The 16,200-nt window shown below is 48.5% G+C and overlaps 1 protein-coding gene across 1 annotated transcript in view; it reads right to left on the bottom strand.

Moving 5' to 3' along the window:
- Positions 1-16,200, bottom strand: part of LOC124289838 (serine/threonine-protein kinase ATR-like) — a 65,749-nt gene that overhangs the window by 19,997 nt on the left and 29,552 nt on the right. Inside the window, 5 exon segments of the mRNA XM_046726517.1 lie at positions 7,142-7,268; positions 7,440-7,582; positions 7,729-7,864; positions 9,393-9,481; positions 16,032-16,100. Coding sequence (XP_046582473.1) covers positions 7,142-7,268; positions 7,440-7,582; positions 7,729-7,864; positions 9,393-9,481; positions 16,032-16,100 — 564 coding nt within the window.

The raw sequence follows: 16,200 nt of genomic DNA, 5'->3' as shown, positions 1-16,200 counted from the left end.
CGAATGTCAATGAATCCCAACCCACTAAGTAGCTACATGAGAGCACCGAGGGGGGAATGCAAAATACCACTCACTAACGATATAGTAACTCCGTGAGAGAATCGAAAAGGGGTACAGGTTCTCTGAGTGAGCTCACAGTAGCAGACATGTCAATAATGGAATTATTGTACAGTAGCGCCAAACAAACCAATAAACCAAGACTCACTCGGTCAGGGTGGCAGGACACTGTCCACTGGAGAGAACAGTACGGCTAAAGTCGCGACGATTACGGAATCGCGCGACGAGCTGATAATGGCGATAAACGCTTACCGGCTCCAAATAGCGGGCAGATCTCTTCAATGGGGAGTGCCGATGCAAAGCTTTTGAGGCGGCTACTGCCCTGACCGAAAGTGAGCCTTCAACCCCTCAGGGGAGGCTTGCCCTTAGCCTGATAAGCGGCACAAATATACGAGACTAGCCAGCGAGACAAAGTCTGCTTGCTCGCTGGCAGACCAGCCTTCCCGCCACCGTAACAACAGAACAGCTGGGTACCCGCACAGATCCCCTGCGCTCGCTTGATATAGACTTTGAGCTGCCTTACGGACATCCAACGGGTGAGTGCTCGAGGAGTGGTCCCCATGTGGAAGGCTGGGTAAGAGTAGGAAGTTCGATAGGAGCTGTCACATGGAAGCGTGATCGACCTTCGGTCGGTAAGTATCTGGGAGGCGAATACTGACACGATCCGCGGTGAAACACAGTCAGCGCCCGGTCGGACGACATAGCATGTAAATCGCCGACCCTTCGACCAGATGTTACCGCCAGAAAACAGCTTCCAGGTCAACAACTGAATGGAAATAGCCGATAGGTGTGAGAAAGTGGGACCGGACAGCCAATCGAAAGCACGATCGACAAATCCTTAAGGTGGACTGATTCAGCCTGAGAGCAGGTCGAATCCGCTCCGCGCCAGCGAAAGCGCTGCCAGACGAGGGTGCTGCCCCAGAAGAGCACCATCGACAGGGGTGTGAAAAGTGGAAATAGCGGTGGAGTAGCCGCGAATGGTCGGCTCAGCCAGGCCTTCTTCCAAACGAAGCTTGCAAAAACTCCAATACTCGGACTAAATCCGCAGAAAAGGGATCTGCAATCCCCCTGATCTGAACACCAGCGCATAGCGGGACCACCTATCCTCGCACTGAACGCTTGTCTAATCCCAGCCGAAGCCAGAATTGTGTCTGCAACTGCTGCAGGAATTCGCAGCGTGCCTCGAGGTTAGACCTGACAGAGGTCAAGCCACCCACTGAATCCGTGGATTTGGGTGGGGCGCCCGCTCTGAGTGAGAATGTCCGTCGCAAAGGTAATAGAACAGGAGGCTGAGCCAGAAACCTGAGAATACCGGAAACCAGCTCTGTGGACGGCCAAAGCGGTGCCAGTAGCACAAGTAGCCGAGCTGGCTGGGTGGACAGCTGTGAAAGGACACGGGAATGAGTGGTAATGGCGGAACGCCCAGAGCACTTTTGCCCGCCCAATCCAGCAGGAAGGCCGGCAGCCAACGCCTCTGGGTCCGGTATCCGAGCAGAACACGGGTGTCTGATGCGCCCGCCGACGCAAACAGATCCACCTCGAACGACCCGCACAACTGGGAGATTACTGTGAATATCTGCCTGTCGAAAGCATCCACTGCGCGGGCCAGGATCCGCGAGAGCGCGATCTGCTCGCGACGCTCTCCAGCCCCGGAGATAAACAGGGAGTACCTGACAATCGCATTCGGTCCCACCAGAGAAAGTCCCACGCCTCCGGAGGAGCGCTGGGGACACCGCGGCCTCCCCTGCTTCAGGATGTACTCGACATGGCCGCCTGGTTGTCTAACTGAAGACGACTACCTGGCAACGGACATGCTCTCTGAAGCCGAATACCAACCGCGACAGCTCTCAGTTCCAACACGTTGATGTGAAGGTGGGCTTCGCTTCGACCAGAGTCCGGAAGCCGACAGACTGCCCAGAACACACCCCCAGCCCGTGAGGGACGATCGGTCTGAACTGTGAGAGCTGGCGTCGGGATTTCAAGGGGAACCCCTGGTGAGATTCCCGACATTTGTCCACCACTGAAGGTGAGGTGTCAACCACTTTCGGGGACTGTGAGACTGCGCTCCAGATCCTCCGCGGTGAGTCCACAGCCGAGCCAAAGCTTGCTGTATGGGACGATTCAACCGCGCCCGCCACACTACAGAGATCGTCGCCGCCATATGGCCCAGTAGACGGAGCCAAGTCCGTGCTGGTGCCTGGGGCTGGGAGAGGAATGAAGATACCATCTCCCGAACTCTGGTGACCCCGGTCGGGCGACAAGGAAACGAGATCCTTGTTCGCTTGAATCGGGCGCCTCCAAGAAAACCAAGTCCTGGGTGGGTACCAGGTCGGATTTCTTGAGGTTGATGATCCACCCCAGTCGAGTTAGAATGTCTATCACTGTGTGAGTAGCATCTTGACTTCGCTGGCTGTGTTAGTGCTCGAGCAACCAGTCGCCTAGGTAAGGGTAACAACGCCTTCCTTGCGAAAGAGCTAGGGTAGCTGGGACTAACATGAGCTTGGTGAACACCCTTGGGGCAGTCGATATGCCGGAAGGGGAGCACCCTGAATTGGTAATACATCCCGTCGTAAGAGAACCGAAGGTACCGCTTGAACGATGGATGTATGGGTACATGCAGATACGCGATCCTTTAGGGTCGATTGACGGAGCCAATCGCCGGGCTGAACAGATGAGATCACCGGCGCAGTGTCTCCATCTTGAAGGATGGTACTGAGCATGCGATTCAACCCCTTGAGGTTGAGAATCGGACGGACCCGCCGTCTTTCTTGGGACGAGGAATCAGTGGAATAAAATCCCGCCTGTTCCTCTCCCCGGTGGAATGCGCCGATTGCGGACTTGTCCAGCAGAGCCTGAACTTCGTCGCGCTAATATGTCCGCCCTGGCTTGACATGACGGCACCCGAGTGCGACGTATGCCAGTGAAGTCGGGCGACCTCGCTTCACAGTGGGAGATGGCCTATGCTGACCGTGGCCAGCACCCAAGCGTTGTTGGTAGCCTTCTACCATTCCGCAGGAATAGAGAGAGGCCTCCCACTGGGATATGGGGTAGAGAGCTGCGTGTAGACCCGGTAGCGGAGCTGACTGGCTGGTGACACGGCTTGAGCGGCAGCCTGATGGGTTAACGGGAGGTCGGGCAGACCTCCGCGCCCTAAAAGGCTGGGAGCTAGTCGAGGACTGCTCCTTGCCCCTACTCTTGGCGGACCTGTTCCTCCGCCTACCCCTACCAAGCGGCCGGCCAGCCGGCAGACTCAGGTGTAGGCTGCACCCGGGCGGAGGAAGGTGGCACAGGAGCGCTGGGCGAAGACACCGCTGGTGCTCCAACAAGGCCTTAGAGTCCTTGAAGGAGGTAGCTGCAGCGGCAGCCTCCCGTGATGACCTGCTGGGCCCCGAAAGAGGGTCGCCCCAGGACGGAAAGGGGAGGGCCAGCAAGGTCTGCTGTGTTGCTGCCGAGTACCTAGACGCCGACAGCCACAGCCTCGCGATCCCATGACGATCAGCGCATCACCGTCGACGCAGCAGACCGCAAAGAGTCGCTACAGGTGAGCCTGAACTTCCGAAAGCTGACGGAGCAGCAGCGACATGCGGCGACATCGCCGCCAGCATGCCCTCCGCCTCCAGGGCCTAACCTCTGAACCGAGGAGAGGTAGGCCTCATGGACCACCACCGCACCTGCTGCATCGGCGTTCCGGTAGACCTCCTCGTAGGTCGATGCACGCGCTGCGTCGCAGGGATAGCGCCAGGGCAAAGGTGGAGTAAAGGCGCCTTTGCCGAAGCAGCCGAGCTGCTCCGAGGAAGCCGAGCTTCCCCAGGGCGACGTGGAAGTGAACACACATTCGCCTCTACAATTGGCACAACGAACAGGAATCCTCCCCAAGCTGGTAGCGCCGCGACGAGATCCGGTAAGTCAAACCGCATCGGGCACCAGACAAGAGGGGATCGACCACGCCCGAGACCAACGAAGGCAGAATGCGGAGCTGCGTCTCGCGAGGGTTGCCTGGGGCAAACGCCGCCTGGCAAGCGGAACTCAGTCAGTCCACGCAACCAGCAGGCACCGCTGCCTGGGGTAGGCCTCGCAATTCTCTGCCGGACCTCCCGCGAGGCGGCGGGCAAAACGGAAGCCGCCGCCAGGCTCCTCAACCTCTCGAAGCAGCCGAAGGCCCGGATCCGGAAGCCAGAGGCAACGGATCTACAGAGCGCCTCAAGGCTGAGGGATCGAAGCCGGAAGCCCGGGCGATCCCACCCCGACTCTCCCGCCGTCGAGTGGGTGAGGAACTCCTGCCGGAGACCTCCAACCGACTCGAGACGAAGGACTTCACGGAGTCCATATGCTGCTGAAACATAGATTCCATTACCGACATGTCAAAACCACTCGAAGTGGTAGGAGAGGGGAAGGGCCCGGGATTTTTTCCTTTTTGACGCTCGCTTTTTTTAGACGGGGACCTGCGCCAGGTCCCTCCCGCCTCACGCATCTCACGATAAAACAACGATCGCCGCCTCTTCTGGGCCGGGGAAAAGGCCAGACAAATAGGGCAGGAATCAGCGCCGTGGTCCCGTCTTTCGAGACAGGCAACGCGCATAGCTCATGCCCTGTCGGCCCGCGGAATTTCTCTCTGTCCACAGACCGAACAGGATGAAAAGGCCTGAAAGCAAACACGCAAGCATGTAGCTAACAGCCGCCAGCAGCATATAAACACGTAGAAAACATTGAAAAATACGTGAAGGTTACCACGAAAGTAATAGTTGGTTTTAATACGCCAATATTACGACCACATGGCACGCTAAAACTTCCCGCCATGGCAGAGCAACACGCGCGTAAACCACGGAAAGTTCGGTATTTTGTATTAATACAAAGTCACAATTATGAAACAACCAACTGTAAAGCTTTACTGTTCCTTGTTTTAGGCAAATAAAGACCATACATACAGGTGGTGTCTCGGACATAGCTTTCTTATTAGCTTTCAGCTGTCCGCTCATGAAGTGCGTTCTATTACAAAACACGCCTGTTCACGCAGTGACAGCAGAAGGAATGATGATACGGGTCTAGGAGCCTACCCAGTTGGTGCGCATGCGCTAAGGGAGGTAACTCCGTGAGGCAGGGACCGTATAATAAATAAAAGAGTTTATTTATTGTTCAATCTTTTTATTCAAAAAACATTGATACAACTGTCACAGGACATTTTTCAGCCGGAAAATGCATAATATGTACCCCAAGGACGATCTCTCTGAAAAAGAATAAGAAGTTTTCGAGTTGTGCTCCGGAAATGAAGCCCACCCCTCACTTTTGGGATTAAGTTCGATTCATTTCCATGGAAAACAGGAAAAATAAAAATGCCAAAAATCTCGAAATAGCAAAAGGCACCACTTAAGGTTCTGTTTGATATATCTAACAAGTCTTGTTGAAAAATATTGAACGGTTTTTGAGTTATGCTCCGGAAACGAAGCCCACCCCTCACTTTTGGGACTAAGTCCAAATCGTTTCCATGGAAAACGGGAAAAATTAAAATGCCAAAAATCTGCAAATAGCAAAAGGCACCACTTAAGGTTCTGTTTGATATATCTACCAAGTCTTGTTGAAAAATATTGAACGGTTTTTGAGTTATGCTCCGGAAACGAAGCCCATCCCTCTTTAAGACTAAGTCCAAAACGTTTCCATGGAAACCGAGAAAAATAAAAATGACAATAATCTGTAAATAGCAAAAGGCACCACCTTAGGTTATGTTTGACATATCTTCCAATTTTTGTTGAAAAATATCAAAGGTCTTTGAGTTATGCTCCGGAAACAAAATGATTACAGACGGGCGGACGGACGGACGAGGCCACGACTATATCCCCCCGTAATACATGCCGTGGGGATAAAAAACCCACAGATTTACTTTAAACTAGTTCATGCAATCAGTCATAAACAACAAAATAGAAAAAGAATGAGACTATATGAGCACATTCGTGATAATGGATGGGGAGGGTTGTAGAGCATCTACCACCTACATCAGCCAGCAAGATTTATCCCTCTGGCTATAGTCAGTTGCGAGAAGGTATACAATCAAAACCACGGTTTAAATGATATGGTTTTAAATACCAAACATGCAAGAAGTACAGTGTACAACACTCTTAGTAAGAGACTTGCAACAGTTATATGGCAAAGAAGCTTACCACATTGAGTAGTGCATAGAGACAACGTTCTGATCCATCCAAAGTGCATGTTGTGTCGTCAGCAAATTGATTCAGTAAATTAATATAAAAAGTTGTCAATCGAAATACCCTCAATATTCTTATTCTTTCATATCATTATTGTGAATACCTCCGCACATAAAAGAAGAGTCATCAGAAGATGACATATCTCCCAGGCCCCCACATCTTTGAAAGAACAAGGACAGTTACTTAAAGTCCAGCTTGATTTTAGACTAAGTGCAAATCGTTCCATGGAAATCATGAAAAAAATAAATGACAAAAATCTGCAAATACCAAAAGGCACCACTTAAGGTTCTGTTTGATAATATCTACCAAATTTTGTTGAAAAATATTGAACGGTTCTTGAGTTATGCTTCGGAAACGAAGCCCACCCCTCACTTTTGGGACTGAGTCCAAATCGTTTCCATGGAAAACGGGAAAAATAAAAATGCCAAAAATCTGCAAATAGCAAAAGGCACCACTTAAGGTTCTGTTTGATAATATCTACCAAATTTTGTTGAAAAATATTGAACGGTTCTTGAGTTATGCTTCAGAAACGAAGCCCACCCCTCACTTTTGGGACTAAGTCCAAATCGTTTCCATGGAAAACGGGAAAAATAAAAATGCCAAAAATCTGCAAATAGCAAAAGGCACCACTTAAGGTTCTGTTTGATATATCTACCAAGTCTTGTTGAAAAATATCTAACGGTCTTCGAGTTATGCTCCGGAAATAAAATGATTACAGACGGACGGACAGAGGGACAAGGCGACGACTATATCCCACCGCATTACATGCCGGTGGGATAAAAAAGGCATCGAGAGTATGCAAGTTCCAATAAGGAGACCCCAAAACGCTTCAAAGGAAAACATCCGTGACTGACAGGGGACATGCAAAGTAAGAGTAAGACCCTCACCCTGGATGTGAGATGTATGAGATAGCCTGTCCAGTTGCTGACCCAGTCCTTGAAGTTACCTCCCTTGGTACTCTGGTAGATTGGCTTGGGGCACTTGTCCCACACAGCTTCTGATGCCAGTTTGTATCTGTGGATATATTGCTTCTTTATAATCGTTTCCATGGCTCTACAATCTAAGCATTCATTTGTTGTATAATAAATAAAAATATGGCAGTGTTGGAATAATTGAGTATAGATCAAACAATTCTGAGCATATTTGTCTAAACACCACTTGAAATCATTTTAACTTTGCACTGACTTGGAAGTAAGCAGGGGTATGAGAATCTCCTGCATGTGTTCTGGGAATCTCCTCCAGAGCTTGTTTGGGGTCTTGTCGCTCTCCTTCCCTTCAGATATTTCATAGATTTGCAGCAGGTCTTGTAGAGCGAAGGCCGAGCAGTCCTGAAACATGGAGCAGCAAGTGCATGTGCGTGTCTGTGCGTGCATGTCAGTGTTTATTGGCACTATAAGATGCAGATTCATATAGCATAATTAGTATCAGAAGCCCAACCTTTGGGGTAACAGGCCTTAGTTGTAAGTGTACCTACCTGGACTCTTGGTTCTGTGGCTGACAGGAAGGCTTTGAGGACCTCATTGATGAGACCAACAGCAAAGTTGTCGTCTTCCACTGTAGCCTTGAATTTTGTCATTTCCTCCTTTGGGTTGTTTCCCATCAGCTCAAGTCTGCACCACAATAAAAGGTCGGTATAGTTAAACTGAAAAACTTTCTGACAGACTGACTGACTGAGTTTGGTTTTACGCCGCTTTTAGCAATATTCCAGCAACATCACGGCGGGGGACACCAGAAATGGGCTTCACACATTGTGCCCATGTGGGGATTCGAATCCGGGTCTTTGGCGTGACGAGCCAACGCTTTAACCACTAGGCTACCCCACCGCCCCTAAAAACTTTCTGACATGATTCTACTTCTTTTACAGAAGAGCTTGTCAGGTTATGTCGATAGCCTACACCAAATAATTAGTGTGAATTTTTTTTAATTACTTCAAAAATATTTGAGCATTGAAGCTCATTTTCCAAATCTAATATGATCTAAGCAGGTTAGATAGATAGATCTAAAATGAATATTATATACAAAATTCACAAAAATATACACAATAATTACATGCACAAAATGAATGCTAATGATTCAATACAATTAACCACATTGGTACAGCGGCTGAGTTAGTAGTTATCGTATGAATGATAGCTATTCAATAACATTTGTTGCATTAATAACACGAATACTGTATGGTATGAAGGAGTGTCGAGCTCTGTTTGTTTTAAGTGAAGGAAATCGAAAGAGGTGTCCAGATGGAAGTAGTTGAGAATTTTAGTTGCCTAATTGACAATCTGGCGCTCATAATAAATAAAAGGAATACTGTATACTCGAAAGACACTCCAGTAATTTTGCTGGCAGTATTACCAAGTTTGAAAAGTTTGTTTTTGTTGCGAGCAGACAGACACCCATACCAACATACAAAATTGTAGGTCACCACACTTTGAATAAAGGTTTGATAAAAAACGATCATTATGGTTTTGTCAATAGAAAAGTTTCTTATTGACAAAACCATAATGACTGTTTGGAGGCTGGCGTTATGGTGTCCTTTCTCTAATTCAACCTGAGTTTGTACAACCAGACACCTGTCTAAAAGATCATGTAAGAGTATCCCTTCATAAAATAACTCATGTTATTGGTGTATTAACCTGTTTTAAAGGAATGTCATAACAAGTGATCTTCAAAGTTAGCAAAATCATCTACCAGAATGATTGTTTTGGTGTCATCACTACTGAAGCAAAAGCATATGGAAAACTAATTTGGATATTCAAATGATTTCAACAGGATCAAAGTATTTAACATTCTCCAACATTATAAAAACAACATATCCAATGATTATGCTGACAAACTGATCTCTAAGGTTGTGTTTTTCCAGAACACTGCATTACTGCAGAAATAGTCATTTTTAAATGTTGAAAACCCCCTTCCCCCACAAAAACAACCCTCCTATCAATCCTTCGAATTCCATTGTATATATATTCAGTGGTTCTGAAAAGATGTTTAAGTTCGGCACTAAGGAGTGGATGGACAGATGAGCGAACCAATGAATGGATGATGACACATGACTCACCTGGATGTAATGTTGAGTTAAAAATGAAAACACAGTCCTGCACAAGGAGTCTCCTAATGTAAAATCTGAAAGAAGGACTTGATTACCTGCCAGGGTCAATAGCCCCAAGTTCACCAAGACATTCAGCGTACAGCAATTCTGCCTCACTGTCAGACTCGCGACACCCAGCCATCAACTGCAGGACACAGGCAACATCACCATGACCGTGGGGAAATGATTTAAACATATTTATTTCCAATGAAAGGAACCGGTATGGTAAACAAGCATAAGCTTATATGAATACCGCTCCGGGAAAACTACCAACTACTTCAAAGCATCAAACTCAAAAGTCAGGAATTTTATTTCACAGCAAAAGCAATGGATAATTTGCAAATCAAGAACAAAAAAAAATAAAATAAAAAAATTAGTAAAATCTAAATATTTTTTATATTTGTATACTTATCCTGCACTACTTACTTCCTGCACTTATTGCTTACGGCTCGAAAAGCGTGGCTTGCCAGACGATGTCAAAAAGACGTAGAACTGCAATCACTTCCTGGTCTCGGCTGCTTACTCGTCTGCGCATGCGTCACCGGAAGGTGACGTCAGCCACCTCAGATTATTGCTTAGAAATCCCACAGATGGCAAAACTAAGCGGGGAGGTAGCTGATAGCACAGGGTGGGCCCTTATCATAAGTAGTGCAGGATAAGTATACAAATATAAAAATATTTAGATTTTACTAAATTTTTAACTAATCCTGCACTACTTACTTCCTGCACTTTATCCGACAGGCTGGAAGGTGGGCGTGTCATCTGAGGGATCGCCTCGCCACGTAATAGCAGCCAGCTCAATCCGTAATCCTGTGCCCGGAAGCGCTGATAACGCCTATAACAGAGAGCTTAATTAGCGAGGGGATCTATCAAGTAGCGGTAATTCGCAAATAAGACCGCGTCTTAAATGAAAAAGAACCCACTAATTTTAAAGCTGGCGAAGCTTAAGGAATGCAGCAAAAAGCATGGACTTGAAAAAACAAGGATAACTCCTTAACTGACATACCTAGTTGTTTGTGAAGAAAAACAACTCATTCCCCACATGGTGGTCCGTGGAAGGAAACACAAGGCAGGAGGGTCACTTTCTTCGGGGAATGGCGAGTTGCTGAGCAACCACCAATGGTCCGAAGCTGTGGACATCATTAACGTCCTTGACAGCCATGTCAATGCGAAGTAATGACTGGCAAACACTGTGTCCGACCGCCAAAAACAACCTTGCATAATGGATGACACAGTGCAATTACTGTGAAGTGCCATAGTCGAAGCAAGTGCTCGAATCTCGTGGGGATGAGAGGGCGAGGAGAGGTCCAGCCCAGCCGCTTTATATGCCTGAAGAATGGTTGTTCTTAACCATAAGGCAATAGTGTTTTTGCTGACATCTGACTGCGGCGCCGGGACAGTGGAAGAAATAAACGCGTTTCCTTGTACCACGAATGCTTTTGGTGCGATCAATGTAAGTTTTGAGCGACGAATCGGACATAACAGTAATTCCGCGAACGCCTTCAGAGCCAACAATAGATGATAATGGCGGGATGGAAAACTGGCGATCAGGTTGTCCTGGTAGTTGGTTTTAGCGATGAAATCCCAACACATACCTAAGTGCACAGAACCATGACGACGGCGTTCAAACTTGATCCTAGTCACGTCAAGGCGTGAACCTCACTCACTCTAGCCGCGAGTCGCTAATGACAACAGAAATGCCGTCTTCCTGATAAATCAGCGAGGAAGCGTTATCAAGAGGTTCATACGGTGCACCACGGAGATGGTCTAAAAACAGTGTTGAGATTCCATGCCGGGCGATGAAACTTCAACTTCTGGTCTTCAAGTCGGAATGAATGAAGCATGGCCTGTAATTCTGGGATTTTGGAAATCCTTCTGTCAGTGGGAATCGCTAAAACAGAGCTAATTGCCGCCAAAACGCGGCAATGGTGCCTCCCTTCAGACGCCTGGACGCTCGGAGATAAAGTAAGAAATCTGCTATGAACTGAGGAGACACAGTCAGCGGATCCTGCTTCTTGGTAACACAAAAACGCTCAAACGACTGCCACTTGTCGCCATACAAATGTCTAGTAGAAGTTCTGTGCGCCCGCCGCGAATGGCTTTGGCTGCTCTAGCCGAAAAACCCTTAGCACTCAGTGCTTTCTGCAAATGGTCCATGCGTGCAGATTGAATCGGTCTGGAGCCGGATGCGAAGATGGCTGTGAGGGTGCACTAGAACGTTCCTCCACGGGTAGAGGGAAGGGATCTCCTACCACTAGACTTTGTAGAACGGAAACCAGTTCCTGGCTGGCCACCAAGCGACCAAAATTAGTCGTAGCAAGTTGTCTCCTTGACTTTTGCGAGAACTTTGGGTAATAGAACTGGTGGCCGGAACGCATACACGCTGTGAAGTCCCTCCCATGATAGGCTGAGAGCATCCACCGCCTAAGCCGCTGGATCTGGGACTGGGGACACATACACTGGCAGTTGATGGTTTTGGCTGGTGGCAAACAGATCTATGTTTGGATAACCCAGCGTGACTTAAAAGAGTGAAGGCCTCCTTGTGTAGCATCCTCCGTTGGAACAACTCTGTCGGGTCTCGAGAGCGTCTGCTAGTATATTGCGCACCTCGAATATGCCGCACTCTCAACAGAATGTGGAGATCGTCGACCAGTTGAAAGAGCGAAATGTCTGATCGAGGAGAAACTGTGAGTGTGTCGACCCTTGCCGCTCGTATGTACCATACACGACCGTGGTGTTGTCTGTAGCCACTAGAAGACAAGTTCCTCGTAGTCGATGTGCCCAATGATGAATAGCGAGGATCACGGCCTCCAACTCCAGACTGTTTATATGCCAGTTGATGTGTTGACCCGACCACGGGCCGGAGGCTGTCTGGTCGTGTAAGTGAGCGCCCCAACCCTGCAGGAGGCGTCCACGAACAGTTGGCAATCCGAGGCTGCTCTGTCAAAGAGACTCCTCCTAAGACGTTCAATGGGCGAGTCCACCAAAGAAGATAGCGATGTAACTGAGGTGGAAGGCAAAACCGTTGATGAACGCTCTGCCCGGCGAATGTATGGTTGAAGAAACCGCTGCAGAGGACGAAGTTGAAGACGCCCTCTGCTGGTAAGATCCTGCCCGACGCCAACAATCCCAGAAGTGACTGCCACTCTCTGAGGGACAGAGGTTGGGAGAGTGCGCGTGGAATCAGAGACTGAATCTTGTCCCACCTGTCCAGGGAATCTGAACTAGGTTCTTGTCCGTCTGGAAATGGCCTCCGATGAACGCCAGAGTGTGAGTTGGGACAAGCTCCGATTTGTCCAAGTTGACCAGCCACCCTAGTTGGCTGCCAACAGGCGAAGGGTGAAATCCCTCGTTGTTGTATAAGAAGTAGACGGTCTAACAGGTGCATAAGGCAATCGTCCAGGTGCGGTCGAAATTGATGCCCCTCAAATGTAGATACCGGAAATAGGAGTTGTGATGCGTGTAGGAACAACCACGGGCCGTTGAAATTCCAAATGGGAGGACAGCCCATTGGAAATGTTGATTGTTGAAAATAAAGCGCAGGTACTTCCTGTCGCTGGGGCGATGGAACATGGAGGTATGCATCCTGTAGGTCCAGGCTGATGAGAAAGTCGTTGGACGATACCATAGATTTGAGGTATTCGAGGGACGCCATTCGAGCGCGGAGGACGTTCCAGGAAAGTCTCGTTGAAATAGGACAGATTGTGAATCATCCTCATTTTCGCGGACCCTTTCTTCGGCACTAAGAATATTGGAGAATAAAACCCTGGTGTTATGATGGGATACGGGAGGAGTTCGATGGCTCTTTTCTCCAACAAAATCGCTATGTTCTCCACTAGAAGGTTGTGTTGAACCTGAGAGTGATTGTGCCGGAGCCGGGAACATTGTCAGAGGTGGATCCGGAGAGGAGGGGGAGAAACCCCTGCCTCAATATATCGGTGGCGTATGGATCCTCTAGGATGGACCAATTTTCCCAAAAGATCCCTATTCTCCCACCTACCGGTGTAGGATAAACTGGGACGACTGGAGGTGGGAGTGTCCAGTCGTGCGTGTCCCTCACTTCACTTGCCCCTAAGCCCGCCGCCCTGGGCGGAGCACTGGCGACGTTGATATCCACCCTGTCTGATCTAGGCTTGGCACCCGTCCCCTGCCACGAGACGGCAAGCTGAGTTTCTGTACGCTGGCCGAACAGGCGGTCGCCGAGGCTGGTAGGTGTTGGATGGCGATGGAGGCAGGGCGTTGTCCCTTTGAAAGCGCTTTCAAGGCAGTCTCCCCTTTGGCAAAATCACACACCTGCCGATAAACATCATGAATGGCATCGTTAAACAGTGACGACGATGACCAGGGTTGGTGGAATAATTTCCGCTGAAATTCGAATCCCATGAAGAAAGGAGAGGAAGCCTTGCCCGACGATTTAATTACGTGTTGTTAGCGCCGACCTAAGGTGTTCACGAGGTCAGTGATCACTTTACCCTGCCATAGCATCATAGTTGTAAGATGATCCAGTCAATCCGATTTATTTCCTTAAGATCCTGAGTGATGGCATCAGTCGCTGACGCCAATGCCGATATAGGGCGGAGCATACGCTTAAGCTCTAAGTCCAAAGCCGCTGACCCTTGTATCCTGAACTTTATAGGAGGACACAGAGGAAGAACCTGTCACACGTTTCATTTCCTCATCCACCTTAGTCACTGTCTGGGCAAAGTCCAAGCCATGAATAGGATAGTCATCACAGGCGTACTCTAGGCTTTAATAGTTGGGTTGAGAGACATTCCATGAAATCTTCATCAAGGGTAGAGAATCTCTGACCGCCTCATGTGCTGGTAACATTAAGGAAGGCGAGTCCCAAATAGTAAGTGACTTTGCAACATCAGGCCTGGTGAAGGGACTGAGGCTATTAAACGATCAGCAATCCAGTCAAACACGTGATCAAAGCCAAGGTGATTAGAGCCCGTGTCTTCCTCATAGTCTGGGGCAAAGTCCTCTCAGAGGGCGCGTGAGCGAAGCGGCAAAGGGGAACGGCTACGTGCAGACGACGCCTTAGCAGAAGACGCTTTACTACGAGGTCTCGACCTATGTTAAGCCTGCGAAGGCGATGGACCTATAGTGGGAGGCGTTAAGCGCAAGGCACAGGAGCGAACAAAGTTGACAAGATAGGCACCGATGCTGGAGGGCAGAGGCGCCCGAAATCGTCGGAGGTGGCAAAGGTGGCAAGGCGCTGGAAGCCAGGGGGGAGAGGCGCCGATGTAGCTGGTGGCATAAAGCGGCATAGGCTGATGTACCGGCTTGACCTGATAGTAAAGTCAAGAGAGAGTGCTGGCGTGGATACATCAAACTGCTGGTGGCCGTGATGGCGTTTGCATCATAGGCATTCGAGGCATTGGAAACCCGTATGTGGTTGATACGCAAAGCGTCTGCCCGGGAACACTGGCTGGGGTGTCTGATACTGGGCAAACTGCTGGCCCATCGGTCGTTGTGGAGATGACATCGGCAACAGCGAGAGGAGGTGAGGGAGTGCCAAAGCCGAAGCCGCCAGGCGCCGCCGATCAAGCGCCGACGAAGCTGCAAGCGCGAAGCCAAACGCTGTAACACCCGCGACATAAGCGGCGAAGACATAATCTGAATGCTGGTGACAGGCGATTCGTTGACACAGTTGACGCCGCAACACTTGGCGAAGACGTAGTGGTCGTCAAGACCCGGTGTCAAGTAGTAGACATACTCTTCCGTCTCTGTTGTCCCATGGCTTCTTAACAACCTGTAGATAAGCGGAGAAACTCTTGGGTGATAGCACAGCGCAGCTGGCACATTTATGGCCAGAGGTACATTGAGTAGTACATTTCAAACATCGGGGATGAGGGTCTTACTGAGACTTCCCACCCGACAATGTATACAACTGGGCTGTACATAGATCTGCAATGAAGCAGAAAACCCAGTAAGCAGCACATACAAAAGTAATGAATATAACAGCAAAGTTGAGAACAAAAGTCTCAAAATAACTGAAAGTTTAAGAGACCATAATACAGGCACAATAAATATACCACTATTATATGGTATAGTATATAAGCCTGAACCAAATGAAACACAACGACGTATCAAATACGGCAAAAGTGTTTTAATGGCGAAGTGAAAGTGTGATGACGGGACCGTGTATAAACGAACGACATCACTACACAGAACTACTGAATGACAAAAAGAAAGTGAAAGATAATACCTACACTACTCGTAGAGGTACAAAACAAAATACACACAAAGTCAGTCTTTATTAATGCTTCACAAAATATAATCCCGTGAGGATACAAGTTGAGCTGGCAAACAACACGCCTAGCGAGGCGTGCGAAAAGCAATAATCTGAGGTGGCTGACGTCACCTTCCCGTGACGCATGCGCAGACGAGTAAGCAGCCGAGACCAGGAAGTGATTGCAGTTCTACGTCTTTTTGACATCGTCTGGCAAGCCACGCTTTTCGAGCCGTAAGCAATAAGTGCAGGAAGTAAGTAGTGCTGGATTAGTTAAAAATTAAGAAATGTTTGTTGTTGCTTTTTGCTTTTTTTTTGGGGGTGGGGGCAAAAATCAAAGCCTTCACCAAATAGAAAAACAAAACATTCCAGATTAATTTGTTTGCATTTGAGAATAATGTTTGATGTATCTTGATAGATTTTTAGCCAGAAAGAGAGATGAAAAACAATGTGCACTCACAACAGTCACCAGCTGAGATATGATAGGGTCCGCTACTTCACTCCCCATAATGTACTCATTCAGTGTATCCTGAAACAACATGAACATTCACAGGTCACTGATAATGCCATACTAACACGCCGAAGACATGAGTTCATACAACTGATACAATCATGATGGTGTTTGACCG

This window comes from Haliotis rubra, unplaced genomic scaffold (assembly GCF_003918875.1).
Source record: "Haliotis rubra isolate DU_JTF1 unplaced genomic scaffold, ASM391887v1 Scf112, whole genome shotgun sequence".
In the NCBI taxonomy this organism is placed as follows: Eukaryota; Metazoa; Mollusca; class Gastropoda; order Lepetellida; family Haliotidae; genus Haliotis; species Haliotis rubra.
Note: the sequence above shows the minus strand (reverse complement) of the source record. Positions and strands in the feature narration are given on the sequence as shown.